This window comes from Typopeltis vanoorti, chromosome 4, assembly GCF_054136105.1.
Source record: "Typopeltis vanoorti isolate ZY-2024b chromosome 4, IOZ_Tvanoo_1.0, whole genome shotgun sequence".
NCBI lineage: Eukaryota > Metazoa > Arthropoda > Arachnida > Uropygi > Thelyphonidae > Typopeltis > Typopeltis vanoorti.
In genome coordinates this window covers 81,466,174-81,483,617 of record NC_143552.1, presented here as the reverse complement: position 1 = coordinate 81,483,617, position 17,444 = coordinate 81,466,174, and the positions used below count along the sequence as shown (strand labels likewise).

General features: G+C 36.4%; 1 protein-coding gene across 1 annotated transcript in view; it reads right to left on the bottom strand.

Moving 5' to 3' along the window:
- TRAM (translocating chain-associated membrane protein 1) overlaps positions 1-17,444 on the bottom strand; it is a 204,472-nt gene that overhangs the window by 55,558 nt on the left and 131,470 nt on the right. Inside the window, 2 exon segments of the mRNA XM_090391298.1 lie at positions 8,232-8,302; positions 8,476-8,560. Of these exon segments, the coding sequence (XP_090247424.1) occupies positions 8,232-8,302; positions 8,476-8,560 (156 nt within the window).

Genomic DNA, 17,444 nt, shown 5'->3' with positions numbered 1-17,444 from the left:
CAATGGTTGTTTAAAGAGTGCTGAAGCGCTTCTAAATCACCCTAACTTAGAATGATTGTATTTATTGAAACATCTGGGATAATTCTATCCTGATAAACTCCAATGCCCCCCCTCCCTTGTTCGTGTCACTTTAGTTATGTTTTATTATTTTATTGCATTTAATTTTAATTTGTTTTTTATTTCAATTTCATTTTATTTTGTATGGTGGCTCAGATCTGTAAATAGGAACAGAATTGCATTGTTCAGGGTTCGCACTTTTGTATACTGATAACCTGCTAGTTTGAGACCGAAATATTTGTAACAATAAAATTATTATTTCTGTGAATATGTGTTATCTGTCACAAGTGCCATTAAAATTCATTTAAGTGTGTAAAATCTTGTATAGAAAGAATTTTGTATAAAATTCTTATATACCGATTTTACTTGAGAAAGAAAGTCAATGTGAAATACTTGTAGTTAAATTAACAATTTTTCTTGAGTGTTTTATGTAATATAGTAAAGTATCAGAATGGATCGTTAATTTATTTAACCACCAATATGCAATCTGTAAAAATATTTGAATTAATTGCTAAGTTGTTTGACCACCAATCTTGTACAAAGAGATAGCCCAGACAGAATTAGAATGTAGACCTGAGGCTATCGCCAGGTGCAAAGGTCAGCAAGTTATGGGTTTTCCTGCCATGACTCAGCGAATTTCGTAAGGGGGAGGGGAACTCGATCTAGAGAAGTTCCAAGGCCGTCAAGGGAGAATAAAAAGGGGCAGGTGCTCTGCTCCTGGCTTGTCCGGCTCTCTTTGGTTCTGCTTTTGGCTCGGCTCTGCTCTCTCGCTTGAAGAAGGTTCTTGTATCCAGCCATTCCAAGGATGGATATCCCGCTAAGAGTGTTTTGACGATGATAGGAGATATGTAACAGCGGCATCGGCCTGTTCCAGAAAATCCCATCTCTAAGTTCCTTAAGCGATCCCCAGGAATGCTGTATTGTCGTTGCCGTAGAATAACGTCTGTTTGCAGTTCTTATGGGAAAGAAGAAGATTATATTCGAGATCTCTGGGATCAAGAATGCTAAACTGGCTGAGAAATGTATCGAGTAAGATTTATGTAGAACTGTTATGAATTGTGAACCTTAGAGCAGGGAATGTTGATTTATAGTTGCTAGCATAATGTTAAGTTGTGAAATTGGAAAACTGTACTTCTTAAATATTGTGAAATAATTGTCTAAAGAATTCTAAGCATTTGTTTATGTTAAAAGGTTCATTGTTAAGAGCTGAAAGTAATGTTTGAAGGAGAGGCTGAATGTGAAGTTTAATTAAGCATAATTCTGATATTGGTCTAAGATAAATTGTTTTAAAGAGTAGATGAAACTAACCACATGTCTGATATATATGTGAATGTAAATATTTGTCATTGTCTCTAAGCTAAAGGCTAGAAGTACTGATTTAAGTAATTTGAGAACCAAACACGTGCATTGCTTTGTTACTTGGCAGAATTGACAAGAGCCTGATAAAATTAGATATGTGTGAAATCTTTTCCTTTAAATTGTAATTACCACATCTTAGAAGGAATAAATTGTTTTGTTTGTTAAATAACTTGCCTGATTTCGACTTACCAATGCACTTCTCATAAAAGGATAGAACCTGTGTGTCCTTAAAAGTAGCCACAACTGACTGATAGTAAGTTTCAAATGTTGCTTGACTTAGAGCTGAATTTTAGAGATATTTCCGTGTTCTGCTGAGCATTTCTCTTACATATTTAGGAAAGAAACAATTCCTTGCACGATCTTTAATGCCGCAGTCTTTAATACAAATAAATTTTTAAAGATCAGTATTAGAGAAAGCCAGCTAGTTAGACAAAGGAACTGGCTCCAGCCAGAGGCAATTTCTAAATCTAAACTACACACACACGTGAAAGTAGAATAGTTATGACCTTGAGAGGGGGGGGGGGATTAAATTGTAGGCTGAAAGGATTAAAGGTGAAAAGACTATTTCAAGCAACGATATTACAACTCTGCATTACGACTGTTAAATAAGTTAAATAAGATAAGTGAAAGGAATAATATTGAAGAGATATTTCGAATCAAGTAATAGAATAAAAAAAATTTAAAGAATATAAAAATCAATATTTTTACAAGTGTATATTGTCCAATTTCTCGTGGCTAATCAACATTTTCAAAATAAACTAAAACATCATACTTTATACACATACGCAGTTAACAGACCTTCATACTAATTCAGTTTTCTGATAGCAATATTTCAAACCTATGGAATGAATTTCACATATCTATCTAAAGAAGTTGATAGGCACTGGCTATAAATAAAACAGAGTTAAAATAATTCCAGGAGACATCTATGTTCAATTAAACTTGCTGAGAAATTATATTCTTGTTTTATCCCTTACCAAAATGTAGGCAAACAAAGTTTGCATGTGAAATATCTTTCACAACTAGGCTAGTTATACAGGGTGTCCTTGTCTATCCATTTTCCTGGGAATCAATTGAGCACAATCGCTGCATGATATGGCAGGGCTCCATCCTGTTGAAAAATGAGGCCCTCTACATTCTCAATCTGGAAAAACACAAAGTTCTACAGCATATTCAGGTATACCACACTCGTAATCGTCTTCTCATGGAAAAGAAAAATGGCTTAACAATGCGATCATGCATGATGCTGCACCAGACATTGATTTTCAGACTGTTACAGATGAACTCCACCAGTTCATGCAGAATTTCTGACCCCCCCCCCCCACACACACCCAACAAATATAGCAATTCATAACTCCATGCACATGATCTCTCATCAGAAAATAAAATGCTCTGAAGGTAGGTGTCATGTTCAGCAATGAGGTCTAACATGGCCACAAACTGAACTCTGTGTCCTATTAGTAGGCCAGATGTGATGAACAAGCTGCAGTTCATAAGCATGAAGTTTCAATCTCTTGTTAACATGATGTACTGTGCTTTTAGGAATGTTTAATTGATGACTCACACTGCAAAACAAGCATTTTGGGCTATGCTGGAAAGACAGTCGAATTCATTGCATGTTTTCCACCCTTTGCAGGCCTACCTGGTGAGTGTCCTTTTAAAATACTTCCCATTTCCAAGAACTGTTGATTTCACTTACGAATACTCATCACTCAGCATTCCTACCATACTCCTGCCCTGAAATTCCTTTGGACAGTTATCACTGACTTCGTTTCTGTGAACCATAACATGCACTGTGCTTTCTTTTGTGGCAACACAAATGGATAGGCAATTCCTATGGATATGCTTACCTGCATGTGGTCTGAGATGGAATTCTGTTTTTGATGTCTGTAGGGCTGTAAATGGTGCACACATTGAGTCACACTAACAGATAATCAAACTTGTGACATTGTACTTTGATAATATATGCTACATACATTTCTGCTTCAAAATGTCAAAATAAATTTCACTGAAAACCTTTGAGTTCTTTTTCAGACACCCTGTATAAGTAGCCTAGTCGTGAAAGATATTTCACATGCAAACTTTGTTTGCCTACATTTTGATGAGGGATAAAACAAGAATATAATTTCTCATTTTAACTCCGCTTTATTTCTTTTTCAGACACCCTGTATAAGTAGCCTAGTTGTGAAAGATACATTACATCCTACACTTGAATAAGACAATAATGTAATTTCTTGGTAAATTTAATTAATTGGCAACTAAATGAAAAAACTTCCTATATCTATGTGTGTGTGTGTGTCTGCGCATTCATTAGAAAGGTGAGTATCTGAAGAGCAGATGGTAACAAGATGGACCAATAAGAATATCTCAAAATTCATTGTCCTGGTAATAATCACATGAACAGCACTGTCTCAAGTGTACTATGTATGGTGTAATTACAAAAGCAATGTCAAGAGAATCAAAATCACTTGTTACAATTTGTCTAGGTCCTGGTCATATGATCAGAGGAAATGTATCTGAATATACTATCAGACATTGTCCCAAATAGTGCAATAACAGCAGATGACTAAGGATACACCTATCAAACAAAGCATGTGGTTAAGGAAGCCAAAGAAACAGAAGCAGCAGGCTCCCCCCCCCCATACATAACTTGTTGATGCCTATCAGAGAGCCAATCTCCAACCCAATGCATATATTCAGTCTAATATCTAGCCTCAACAGCTCTAGTTTGACTATCAACTTATAATGTAATTTATGGAAAGCCTTAGCAAAGTCTAAGTATACTATTAGTTAGTATATTATTGTTATGCACATAATATTTAATTCATTTCACAAGTACAATGCTGCTGTCACCTGATTGTAATAAGTAGATTACTAAAACATGACCTTCCTTTAGCAAATCTATGCTGTCCATGAAATATACCATTGTTGGCAACCTAATTCTGGATCCTGATTCTCACCAGCCTTTCCAACACTTGAACCACAATCCCTGACACACAGATTGGCCTATAATTTGATGCTTGAATTCCGTCACCTCCTTTATGAAGCAGTACAATCTTGTGTTCCTTCCTTCCACTCCTCTGAAACGTGACCCAATGTAAGTCTCATATTAAACAAATATGAGAAAGAAGATACTATGCTAACTCCCTGGCACATTCCTTCAAAATACATGATGATATATCATTAAACTCCCCATATACCTCTTCCTCACCCATAGCCAGTCTTGCCTCCTCATCATCCACTGCTTTTAAACTCTCCATGATGTCACATTCACAAGGATGAAAGACATTTATGAACTGCTCATTAAATATCTCAACTATAGCCTCTGGAGTGGTTATTCTTATACAATTTTCTTCAATCAATGCAATCCTGCCATAATCACTTTTTTTTTGCTGGCTACATATTGAAAGAACTTCCTAGGATTTTTTTGGCTCCATTAGCTAACCACTGCTCATACTGAACTTTTGCTACTCTTACCAATCAAGTTCAGTCTCCTTGCCTGTTCTTTGTATTCTTCCTCATGGCATTGATTATTGCCACTCCTCTCATATTATCTCCATAATGCCTTTTTTTTCACTGTATCGCATGCTTAATTTCTTCATTCATCCATTTCACACCTACCTTATTTAACCTTCTGACCTCTGAATACATTTAGACATTGCTTCTACTAGATAGTTCTTAAATATCACCCAAACAGCATTGATCTCCTTTCCACCCAACTCCTCATTCTATGCTACAGGTGCAAACTGTCTCCTGAGCTTCTCATAATCATTAGCCTTGTAGTTCCACATACCCTTTTCTCATGGAAGCTCACATAGTCGGCAACCACCCAAGTACTTCATAGTCACTCTCATCGACTGGAGGGATATTTCACACCTCATTTATAATAATATCCTTTTGATGAGATGATCAAATCAAAGATCCTCAAATCCTCATGTGCCCTCTTACATACTGCATGAAGTAGTTGTCCCTCAAAAACTCAAGAAACTCATTTTCTTTACTTCCAGTTGCTATCTCATCATCCCAGTCTATATTGCCATAATTAAAATCACCCATAATGATCACCCTTTTTCCATTTGCTTGGCTAATTTGCTCATACATTTCCTACCTCCACATTACCAGGTCTATAGCAACATCCAATGAAGTATTTCATTCTATTCACCTCTATCTTGCACCACACTGCCTCAAAACTACTACCACTCTTTCCTCCTTGCATGGGCATAACAATGAACTCAATCAATGCAACTATTTCATTTCCCTTGTTTCTGATACTTCTAGCATTCATATACAAACATATCAGCTCATTCCTGGATCTATAACAAGTGTTGCTGATACCACTTATAAATGTGACTTCTCCATATGTTCCTCAAGCCAATTCTTTTTCTCCTTACTCATCCCAGAACCTTCTTCAAATCCAATTGTTTTCCTTACATCCCAGGTCATACCTTTCCCTTTTTTTGTCTACACACATATTGTTGTGTCCTGAATAATCAAAATATTAAGTAGGACAAAACATTAATTTATTCAGGAACAACTGACCTTGATTGTAGGTAGAGAATGTGGTGTTTTGACAATGAATGCCGTGTATATATGTATAAATAACACTAAGATAGAAGTGAAGAAATATTTAATATGAAAAATATGTGAGACTTAACCTGTTTTGCAGGAAATCTAATAGAGAAATTTATTTAGGGTATTAATTTATTTAAAGTAATTTGTTCATGTATTATAAGAAAGTAAATTTATAAGCTAGGGTCCAAGGGTCACATTTTAGCCATCCAGAATAATGTATGGCCAGAGGGAAAGTTATACGAAAAGGGAAAGTTATATGAAGTTATATGAAAAGGAAGCTGAACGCTTTCTAAGAAAACACGGCACGCGCACGTGAAGGTGTGCGGAGCACGTTAAACAACGTGGCAAAGTGCGTGAATCTCTGAGATTGAAGCGGGCAATATAAACGCCTATCCGCCCCCACACGAGGCTTTTTGGTTCCTGTTTCCTGACCTCATGGACGTTGGCTTTCGGTCTCTGCCAGCGGAGAAGATTCTAGGCTGGCCATGGAAGTTATGAGTCATCTGCCGTAGCATGCGAATTAGGGCTAGCAATTTCCTCTGACCAGGATAGCTATGCTATATCGTGCACATCAATAATCGAGATGTGTGCCTGCGATACTAATGAAAGTCCTGAGTGGCAAATAGCCTTTCCAATTCAGAGAATCTGGCTGTACAGCTATCGTGTGTGACCCGGAGAATTGTAGACTTTAAAGGAGTCTTGATGTCCAGACAAAGCTGAAGAAAGAACTGAAAGTCATTCTAGGAACGGTAACGTAGATTGTCATATTCTGTTTTCCAGTTGAAGATTTATGTGCGAAATCTTTAGGATATTTTGTGTAATGGACTTATTGTAAGGAACTTTAGGAACCATCCCTAATTTAGCATTGACCTGTCCCTATTAGAGAAATGTTTCCCTAGAAGGGATTTGTATAAGAGATGATTGTGATATGTTGAGAATTATAACAAGTGACCACATGAGTGATAAAGGATAGGCTACATAAGCTAGAAGTTTGTTAAATTATACATAGAAGTGGTCCAAGTAATTTGTTTATGTATTGTAATGTTAATATTGAAATTGAGGTCTTGCTAGCAACACAATATAGTTAACCATGCATTTATGTTTTCTCATGTATAACTTCTTGATTTAATAAATATGTTTCATAGCATATTTGCCTGTGTCCAGCTTGTTATATGAATTCAAATAGCCACTCATAAAATTACCATCGAACCTAGCGGGAGGGACCCATGAGTATAATTTGATATTTAGAGCCATGACTGCATGCTAAGATAAAGAGAACAGGAATTAGTTTATTTATTGTTGGAAGTTTATTACTGTGTATCACTCTGAGAGAGCCACCTTGGATAAGAGCCTCGTCTATCTTCAGTATTGGCTGGCACAGTTAAAATATAAATTTGTCGATATTTATCAGGTGAACTGTCTCAGAGGATATGTTTAAGAGCAGCGTCCCATACTTGGACAAAGCCCTAATCATAAATTAAATTACACGTGACTAAACTTAGAACGGCCTAAATTTAGCTTGTTTAAAGAAAGGGAAATTTGTATGTGTGAGTAGGGTATATGCAACTAACAAGATTAGATAAAGATAAAGGTAATATAGTTAAAGAATATGCAAACCATATAAAGAGTGGTACATAACAACATCCTCTTGGAGCATCAACCTGTCTCACACTGTGTTCAGCTATACACCCTGGGTCACTCCATTTTCCTGTTTGTCTGGCACACTTGTTCTCTCATCCTCTGCACTCATGCCACCCACTTCTTCATTCATAAGCACCACTTCGATCTCTCCTTCCTTACTCCCCTGCTCTTTCGCATCGTTTCTTACTTGCTCGATTCATTCTCTGCACTCATTACTCTCCCTTCCAGCAGCAGTCTCTCCAAATGACTCACATCAAAACTATTCAAATGCAGTTAACTCTTGTACAATTGTATAAGAGTGAGTATAAGATCTTCACTCCTTTCTGCTAACATATAATTCTTGCTCTCTGCCTCTCATCAGTTACCTGGGCAACAAACTACCTTTCCTATAACACTATTATCTTTTGTTCTTCTCAACACTCTTCTAATATCTAATCTTACATTCTCCTTGTTCCCAGTCAAGTCACTTGTCCCTACTACCATTACCAACTCCTTTGCTTGCTTACTCCTCATATCATTGCCTCAACTATGTTAAACTAAAAATGTATTTTATTTCACTTTTAAGATAACTTCAAAAATATACAAAATGAGTATGCACTTACTTGAGTATATAAGCAGCTCCCAAAAATGCTAAATATAATGTTGTGTATGTGATTCTTGGTCCCATTTCATCCTAAACAATAAATTAATTCCTATTTATAATGGTCATTTCTGTCAGTGTTAGAAAGCTAAGTTATAGCAAATGACTACAAAAGACTGGCATTATTATAAACAATTTATTAAAAATTCTCTAGTCTATTTTAAATCTGATTATTAAATGAAAGAGCATTTAATAAAATATCTTACTTTTTTTACTTTCTGAAAATAAAGTTCAGGATAACAGTGCAGCCAATATGACAGCTGAATGATGAAGAAAAACTTGAACATGAATCTGAGGGGGAGAAAAAAATAAAATAAATAATATATATATATATATATATATATATATTTATATGAAAGATTAATTAAAATATCACAGCTTAATGCAATCATTTTTTGAACACTAAGTTTTTTTTTTCAGAATTCTTTAATTCACAAACACTATTAAACTGAATCTTTATTAAGATGTTTTTGTAGGACTCTTTCAATTCTTATACTGGCTACATTACAGTGTGCTGCCTGTTAAATTCATTTAATTTATCTCTCCATATAGAATATAGCTGCTTTGGCTTGATTAAAATATTAACTAAAATTAAGGGTCAATGCTAAACAACTATGAGACTTCCATACAGCCAATAAAGAATGTACAAAAATGATTAAGGTTCCTGGAGTCCAATCCTCACATTCCCATAGAGCATTCCTGTTATTAAGTATCCATCTGAATAATGAATGTACAAGAGCAGACTGGTAGTTTGGGACTTGGCTGACCAAATCATATTCAGTATGGTTAGCTTTAATCAAACACATGATGGAACAACATAAAGAAATGGCACATACCAGATGGAGTGTTGTCCAGTTAAATGTGGCCCATGCTGTAGAAAATTTTTTTTTTTTTTTTTGCTTGGTTACAAAGCATATTAAGCTAGCTTTGTAACCAGGTAAAAAAGTTATTTCTGGTCCAGAGAATTTTAATAAAAAGGCGATATACTTTTTTTTTTTTTTGCTACCTGTATATGGATTAATTCAAAAGTCATTTTCCCACCTTACTATCTTTCAGAGTCTGGCTCCTCTTGATGAGACCCCAATAAAGGTTGAAATTGTTTTCTAGGTAGTAACACTTTCCCTAAGGCAAAACAACATACCTGTCTGATGTAAAGTCAACAGCCTCTACATACAAATGGCCTGGTCATGGAGATACTTCATGCACAAACTTTAGCACTTCTGTGGACAATTGGAAGAACAATGGGACATTGTAAGAATTTTAATATAGTTTTTTTCAGTTGAAGATGAGGTAGCCAATCTCATACAAAGGTAGCAGGGTTTTCCCCTTCTGGAAACTCAGGTTTTTTCATCCATGTATGGGCAAATTAGCCATGAGAACACATGCAATTTAGAGACAAAAATACTATTTGTAGTGGTGGAGTTGGGTGATAGATTATTATGTGTTGATAATAATAGTTTTGTAGTTGGAGGATTAAGTAGAGAAGACTGAGTTTGTGGGTGTAGTGGAGTAGTGTGCCCTCCCATGATGTGTCCTTGCACTCTGTTTGCTTACAATTAGGTAAAGCATTGTTAAGTTTAATTTATGGTCCATGCTGTTTTCATTCAGTGAAAATCATATACTTAACTTGAAATGAATGAGGATGGGCATTGTCAACAATTAAGGTCTACTGATAGCACTGCCATCGACTGCTTTTTCGTGTTAACTAAGCGAATTAGATCACGTAGCAGAAATAGATTAAATTATGTGCCCTGATGACAGAAAGGAATTAAATAGTGTAACTAGAATGGGAAGAATAAAATAAAGTTCTATCCCTAGACCATCATTTCCTGGTGATTTTCTTGTTTGGCATTCTTTATAGACTGTGGTAACTTGATGCTGTAATGGATCTGTTAAACCCATCTTGGATATGAACAGGAAAACCATTAATGTTCCAAGAGTTATAATTTCCAACAGTACTATTGTCTTCAAACAGATTTTTGTAGTGTTTTTGAAAAAAGTCAAGGATGTCTTGAGTGGTGGACATGTCTTCTCCATCAACACAGATTTGAGTGATAGTCTTCTCTTTGCAAAGAATTGTCTATTGAAGAATGCAGCTGAAGTGCTGAAGTATTCTTATCTTAAAATTTATTTTTTCTACTTGTTTCTACCTTTCCAGTTCTATGTTAATGTTTCTAACGATGTTGCTACATTCTATACCATTGCATTGGTTCAAACCAGCTTCTCTCTTTATACAGGTCTTTCAATGTTTTCCTTTTGAGGAAAGCCTGTTCCTTTCCCCATCCCATCATATTCTGCTTTATGGCTTCTTTGAATTTTAACTACATATCCCAATTCCAGGTAACATTATTCCAATTTGAACGGAGGGTCTGGAATTTAGTTGTAAAGATTAAAGGAAAATTTGGTGGAAGTCTCCATGGTCCAGAAGAAATCTCTACTTTTTCCATGCAGTAGAACTGGATTATGATCTGACACGTTGATGTCAAGATGTTTTTATCTGAATTATCCTATTTACAAGGGAAGAGATATAAATTCGATCAATTCCTTAATTCATGTATGTGTATGCCTGGAGATTAGGATTGCGAATCCTCCATATATTTACTAGCTGAGCATTGTCAAGACATGTTTTTAACTGTGCATATCCCACTTTTCCACTCCTGGAAATGCGGGGTATGCAATTCCAGTCTCTAGTCTCCAGCTACTATGACATAGTGGGCACCATATAAATATGGCTCCAATTCCTGGAAGAATTTTCATCTAAATGTTCCACTGGATGGAGCATAAACATTTATAAGCCTTATTACACATCCACAGTATTTCCAATTTATTGTCAAGATTCTCCCTTCTGCATCCCTTTGGATATTACAGAATGACCCAAGGAGGGGAGGGGGGGGGCAAGAATAAGAACTCCTACTCCAGCCCTGTTAAATCTTCCAAAGCTCCAATAAGAAAGAAGTGGATATCTATCTGTTAAACTTTTTATATCTTTATATCTGCAAAAGTATGTTTCTTGGAGAAACAGAAACCAGACATTATGGCAAAAAATAAGTTTCAATATAGTTTCTTGTTTAATTTGCCTGTGGAATCCTCGTACATTTAATGAGGCAATGCAGAAAGGAGAAGCTATGATTATTGACGTATCACTGGCAAGTCTTTAATTTCTAAATTTTGGATGAACCCGACAAGGTCTTCAATCTGTGAAGGAGCAATTGTAACCTGCTTCTTGTAAACTGTTTTCCATTATTTCAATTGCATGCCTATCATTCTTGATTTGAAAGCTGGTTATTTTCTTATCATGTAGGTGATAACTATACTGAGAAAACTTTGAATCAGTAAAGTTTATTATATTTTCTTTAATTGTATCTTTTGCTTTCTCTTTATTAGCATGAGTTGGTTCTTCATACTCCATAAACTCTTCTGATCCTGAAGAGTTTTTATTTGATGACCCACAGCCTTCTCCATCTTTACATTTTTTATTACTTCTTTTAGATGTAATTCCCTTTTTAAATTTTTTTTGTTTATCTTCAATTTTTTTTTTATTAATTCATCTTTCCTTTTTGATAATCTTGTCTGCATATTAAGTTCTTTCAGTTGTCTTACTTCCTTTTCTGTTTCTTCTCCAGTTTCTCCTTGTAGAACAGTCATATGTTTTTGCATTTCATTTTGTACCTGTTCAGTTGATATATTAGGTCATTATTGGTAATTTCAAGCCTATTTGGTCATGCACTTTTTTGTGATTTTTACCGAGTGTAGTTTGTTTAAAAGCACCGACTTTACTAGACTGAAGGTCGAGGAACTCTTCGTTATGCCTCTCTGATACACACACACACACACACACACACACACACACACACGGTGTTCTAATTGGTTCTACAGTGCTCCCACTCTTTCTGCGAAAGTTCTAAAAGGACAAGTGTCAACGCAGTGTTCAGAACTTTCACATTTCTGACAGGGTTCGAGGCACTGATTAGCAATATGTCCGATCTCCATACAGTTGAAACATTTAGATTTGGGACAGTTACCACCAAAGCGATCATATGAACCACAACACAAGCATTGCCATTGTACTCCAGGATAGTTTACCATAACTCAGGTTGTACCAATGTTGACAGAATTTGGTATGGGTGTCTTCATATCCATTGTGAAGGTACCAGAAAAACCAATTTGAATTTTTAACTTGATAAACCCTTTTGTATATTACTAACCTTTCCCCATTTCAGAAACGTCTGTATAAGAATTTCAATACTGTTCTCTATATATTCCATCGGAAATCTTTCGATTTTTACTGTTTTTACCTGGCTTCCGACCAGAATAACTGTACTGCCTTCGAAAGTAAAACCCTGTATAGTTTGTTCCTCATTTCCACATCTTTAACTACAATTAAATATTTCCCTCTGCTGTAAGGGGTAAAAGAATAAAACCTTAGTTATCTGTCTCGCTTCTTCACATCTGGGAATTTCAATTCCTAGCGCTTGCATCCTTGGAGTAATTGATACCATTATCTCAAGTGGGAAAAAGACTATAATCTCTGTGTTTGATTATAAGAAAAAAAACCTTTCAGTCATAATACTGAGAATTAAACAATCCTGTGATACAGAAATAATTCTACACCATCAGCAAATGCTTTATTTGAGCTAATATAAAATGGCGGCTGATTTTGCGAGTTGCCAAAAGGTATCGCACCTTATTATTAAATAACTGGATTAGAGAAAGTTGCTGGAAGTTTTTTCACTTGATTATACTATAAATTTGACACCTTTTGGCAACTCATATGTGAAAATATGACTTCTGCATTACTTCAACCTTAGTATCACCTCTGGGTCTGGCTCCCACTGAAGAGACCTCAATAAAGGTCGAAACCGGTCTGGGTAGTGACCCTTCCCATAATGTATAGCATTATACATACCCATAAGGATATGTGCTTTGCATTATGGGATATTAAGGCAAGTGATGTCAAGTCTTTAGCTTCTATATACAAGTTGCCCTGGTCCCAAAAATACTTCAGGCACAAACTTTGTTTGCTTACACTTGGATAAAGGATTAAACCAAGTACAGTCATATCCCGACTTACGCGAATCTGGAGTTACGCGGTTTCTTATATGTATGTATTTCCATCCCGCTTCACACCTACCACTAGTCATATCTTTCAGGCGCCGGCAGCATTCGCCAGTGTCGCACATGCTGTGAACAAGCACTGACGTTTCACGCAGTCTCCATTCATACACGATTTTTATAGTCTACAAACCTTGCGATTTTTTTTGAAACAGATTTCATGGTTTGAACCCAATTGTATGAACACAGATGATTAAGAAAATAACTATTTATTAACTTTGTGTTGTGTGCTCTGAAGATGCTGGATACAATACCAGCGAAATATTAGCTTTTAAGTTAATAAAAAGTTATTTTCTTAATCATCTGTGTTCATATCAAACCGTGAAATCTATTACAAAAATGTCTGACGAACACATAAGCCTATCCACGCATAAACCTTGCGATTGTTTAATGTTATGTTCTTGATAAAAATTTTATCACATAAAAAATAATAATGTCATCCAAAAGAAGCAAGTCCGATTCTTCTACAGCTAGCAAGAAAAGAAAAACATTGACTTTGGAAACAAAACTGAACATTATTAAGGATTTTGAAGGCGGAATGAAAATTTGTGAGCTTGCAAAGAAGTTCGATCTACAGGAATCCACAGTAAGAACAATCATAAAAGAGGTTTACAGATTTTGGAGGACATAGATTCTAAAGAGGAACGAATTGTAGCCACAAGGCAAGGAATAAAAAAATCATTAGCTTGCTATGAAGAAATTTTGCGTGACAAGAAAAATACATTATGCCGTCAGACGAATCTATTAAATTTTATGAAACCATCGAGATTGAAATAACTTTCTTTTTTTTTATGTATGAAAAACTACAATTATGATTATATTTCTTAAAATATATAGGTGTTTTTGTAAACCTTTGGTCCCAATTGTATGTTTATATATATAAATTACATGCAAAATTATACCCAGAGTTATGCGAATTCGACTTATGGGCTTTTTGTTGGTCCCACCTACCGCATAACTTCGGGGTTTTACTGTATATAATTTCTTGGTATCTTTAACTTATTTATACTTATGGTTTCACAAAGTAGATGCATATTGGACCATTAACGAGGGCAGCTGACAATGCTGATCCTTGTCTAATATCTAAACAAAAGAGCAGGAAATTAATCCCATATATGGGATTAATTTCCTGCTCTTCCCAGATTAATTTCTGGGAAGTGGCAGTGGGATAATGAAACTTTCTGACAACAATTTCCCAATAGGTTACAAATAGAAATGTAGGAAAGATGTATAAAATTAGTTAAACAAAAGCTATAGGAAGACTTGGGTAAGAATACAGAAGATACATCAAAAATGGAATAATGTTCTGGAATCTTTTGAAAGTATAGAAAGATCACTGAAAAAGGAATCAGCATGAGAAAGAAAGGACAAATTCCATTCATTTTATTCATAAGGAAAAAAACACAGTCATGTCTGAACTCACAAGATTTAATGGACAGTGCTCCAAATTTGCTACAACATAATAAGACATGGTATAAGAAAATTTAAAGATGCGAGGTCATCATCAACCTGCTTAATCACAACAAAAATAGGTTCTCAAAAATTTTGAAGATTTGATGCACGTTTGCTTCTGCATATCTCTACTGAGCACCTCAAAGATATTTCTATAACTACAACTGCTAATAAACAAATAAAAATCTTAACATGAGTTACTCTCCACCTTGAATTTTAACAAATAAAAACCCTTAAAGGACTCTTTGGGAGTAGTAGTTTAATAATAGGAAATTATCCACTTAACATTCTACTGATAGTGGGCTTAGGTGACCACACTGTCACAGCACAAGCTAAGCTTGTCAGTCTAAAGTATACCATCACCATGCTGATTAAAGTAGTAAATCCATCTTACATTTAGTACTGTGGTGGGATATATTTCCTTGACTTATGGAACTTTTCAGACTATTCCAAACTTCTAATGAGTATGGTGGTAGTCTTAAACTGAGTAAGAAAAAAATCTACTACCTAGATCATTTTCCACAAATATCCATGCCACAGTGTGATTCGAATACACAGCCTATTAGTTGGAGAGCAGAGACACTATCTAATCACCTAACCAGGCCAGTGTTATTTTGCTGTTACTGAACAGCAGGGCAAAGTCTGCAGGAGCCAAATCTGGTGAGTAGGATGGATGCGGAAGTGAGATCGTGTTGTTTTTGGCGAGAAACTCACGCATGAGGAGAGATCAGTGACAGGGTGCATTGTCGTCGTGGAGCATCCAGTTTTTTGCGCACCACAGATCTGGTCGCTTTCGCCCAATGTCCTCCCTCAGACGCCTTAAAACCTGGCAGTAGAACTTGCTATTGACAGTCTCGCCCCTGAGGATGAATTCTCGATGCACAATGCCGTGAATGTCGAAAAGACAATGAGCATGCACTTGGTCAAGCTACGGAACTGCCTCGCCTTTTTGGGTCATGAAGATGGGCTCTTCCACTGTGAAGACTGTTGCTTCGTCTCACACACCGAAGTTTCGTCACCAGTAATGATCCTCAACATGAAGGAAGGGTCATCCAAGGCACGCTGACGGAGTTCTTGGCAGACTTCAATGCAGTGTTCCTTCTGCTCCTGGTCAGCAGCCTGGGGACGAACTTGGCAGCAACACGACGCATGTTCAAATCACACATGAGGATTGCCTGGGCTGTTCCGTATGACACACCGACAATGGCAGCAATGTTGTGGAGTGTTCTCCAATGATCCTCAAGCACAAGTTGCCGAATGGTTTCAACATTTTTCGGGGTTGAGCTCATTGAAGGTCTTCCTGATCTCTCATCGTCTTCCGGTGATGTTCTTCCGCTCTTGAAGCATGCGTGCCACTCAAAACACCTCGAACAACTCATTGCAGCATCGCTATAAACTTGCCGAATCATGTCAAACATCTCTGTGGCAGATTTGCCCAGTTTCATGCAGAATTTCACGTTTGCTCTTTGTTCAAACTTGCTGTCCATGATGAAATCACAGATGTGGTAACACATGTGGTCAGAATAGCATCAGTTGCACAGCTCCCGATGTACACAGAACGATGTCTTTTGATACACTGACTTATGAAGGTAGGTGCTCCCTGTGACTGTGAGTTCAGCCTTGTGCTGCCATCTGTTGGCATGGTACAAACCTAGTCTCGAAACATTTTGATACCATCTCGTATATACTCAGGATGACCTTAATACAAAAGTTTAAATGTCAACTGGTATTTTAAGTGTTATTAAAATTATAACTCCCAAAAGGTAATTTTATTCACATTCTGCTACAATAAAGATCGCTTGTTGTATTTCATATTTTGTACATGGGTGGTCTGAAAAGTTCTTGGCCTAACAATGAAAAAAAAAACAAATTTATAATTTCAAAATTATTTTTAACTGGAGCCTCTGTAGTTCAGTGGATGTGGCATTTGCACACAACAGCACTTGACTGCACGAAGGAAGACTTCGTTTCGAATCTAGTCAGCAACTAGAGAAAATTTTTCTAAGCCTTTTTTCCGCGCAGTTAGCCTAATGGCTGTATGCTTCACAACCATATGCCTGGGGAAGGAGTGTCCTAGGTTCGATTCCTGTCGGTGACATGAGAAGCTGAAGGATCTTCCTCAGCCATAGCCAAGTTAGCCGGTCTTGGGCATGGACAGTAGAGTTTTTTTCCCCAGTTTATCTTGGGGTTTTTCATCCCACAAAGCAGGCAAACCAACTTTGAACTCAACACTACAGGACATCAGATACACTGGAGCGCAGGCTGACCACCTCATCCTGTGAACGGTTTGAGGTCCGATGATTAATAAACCCTCGATAACGCAAGGTAAAAAGGGTATAAAGAAGATGAGATGAGAAATTATTTTTATTTCTCAACATAATCTCTCTTAAGACTAATACATTTATTCCAGTGATGCTCCAGCACCATTATCCCATCCCTGTAGTGGTTCTCAATAAGATCTGCAAAATATCCCTCTACAGCTGCAATCACCTCTTGATTCGAAGAAAAACACTGATCAGCGAGGAAGAGTTTTAGTTTTGGGAAGAGATAGAAATCAGAGGAAGCCAAATCTGGGAAATAGGGTGGATGTTCCAACAATTCATAGTACAGA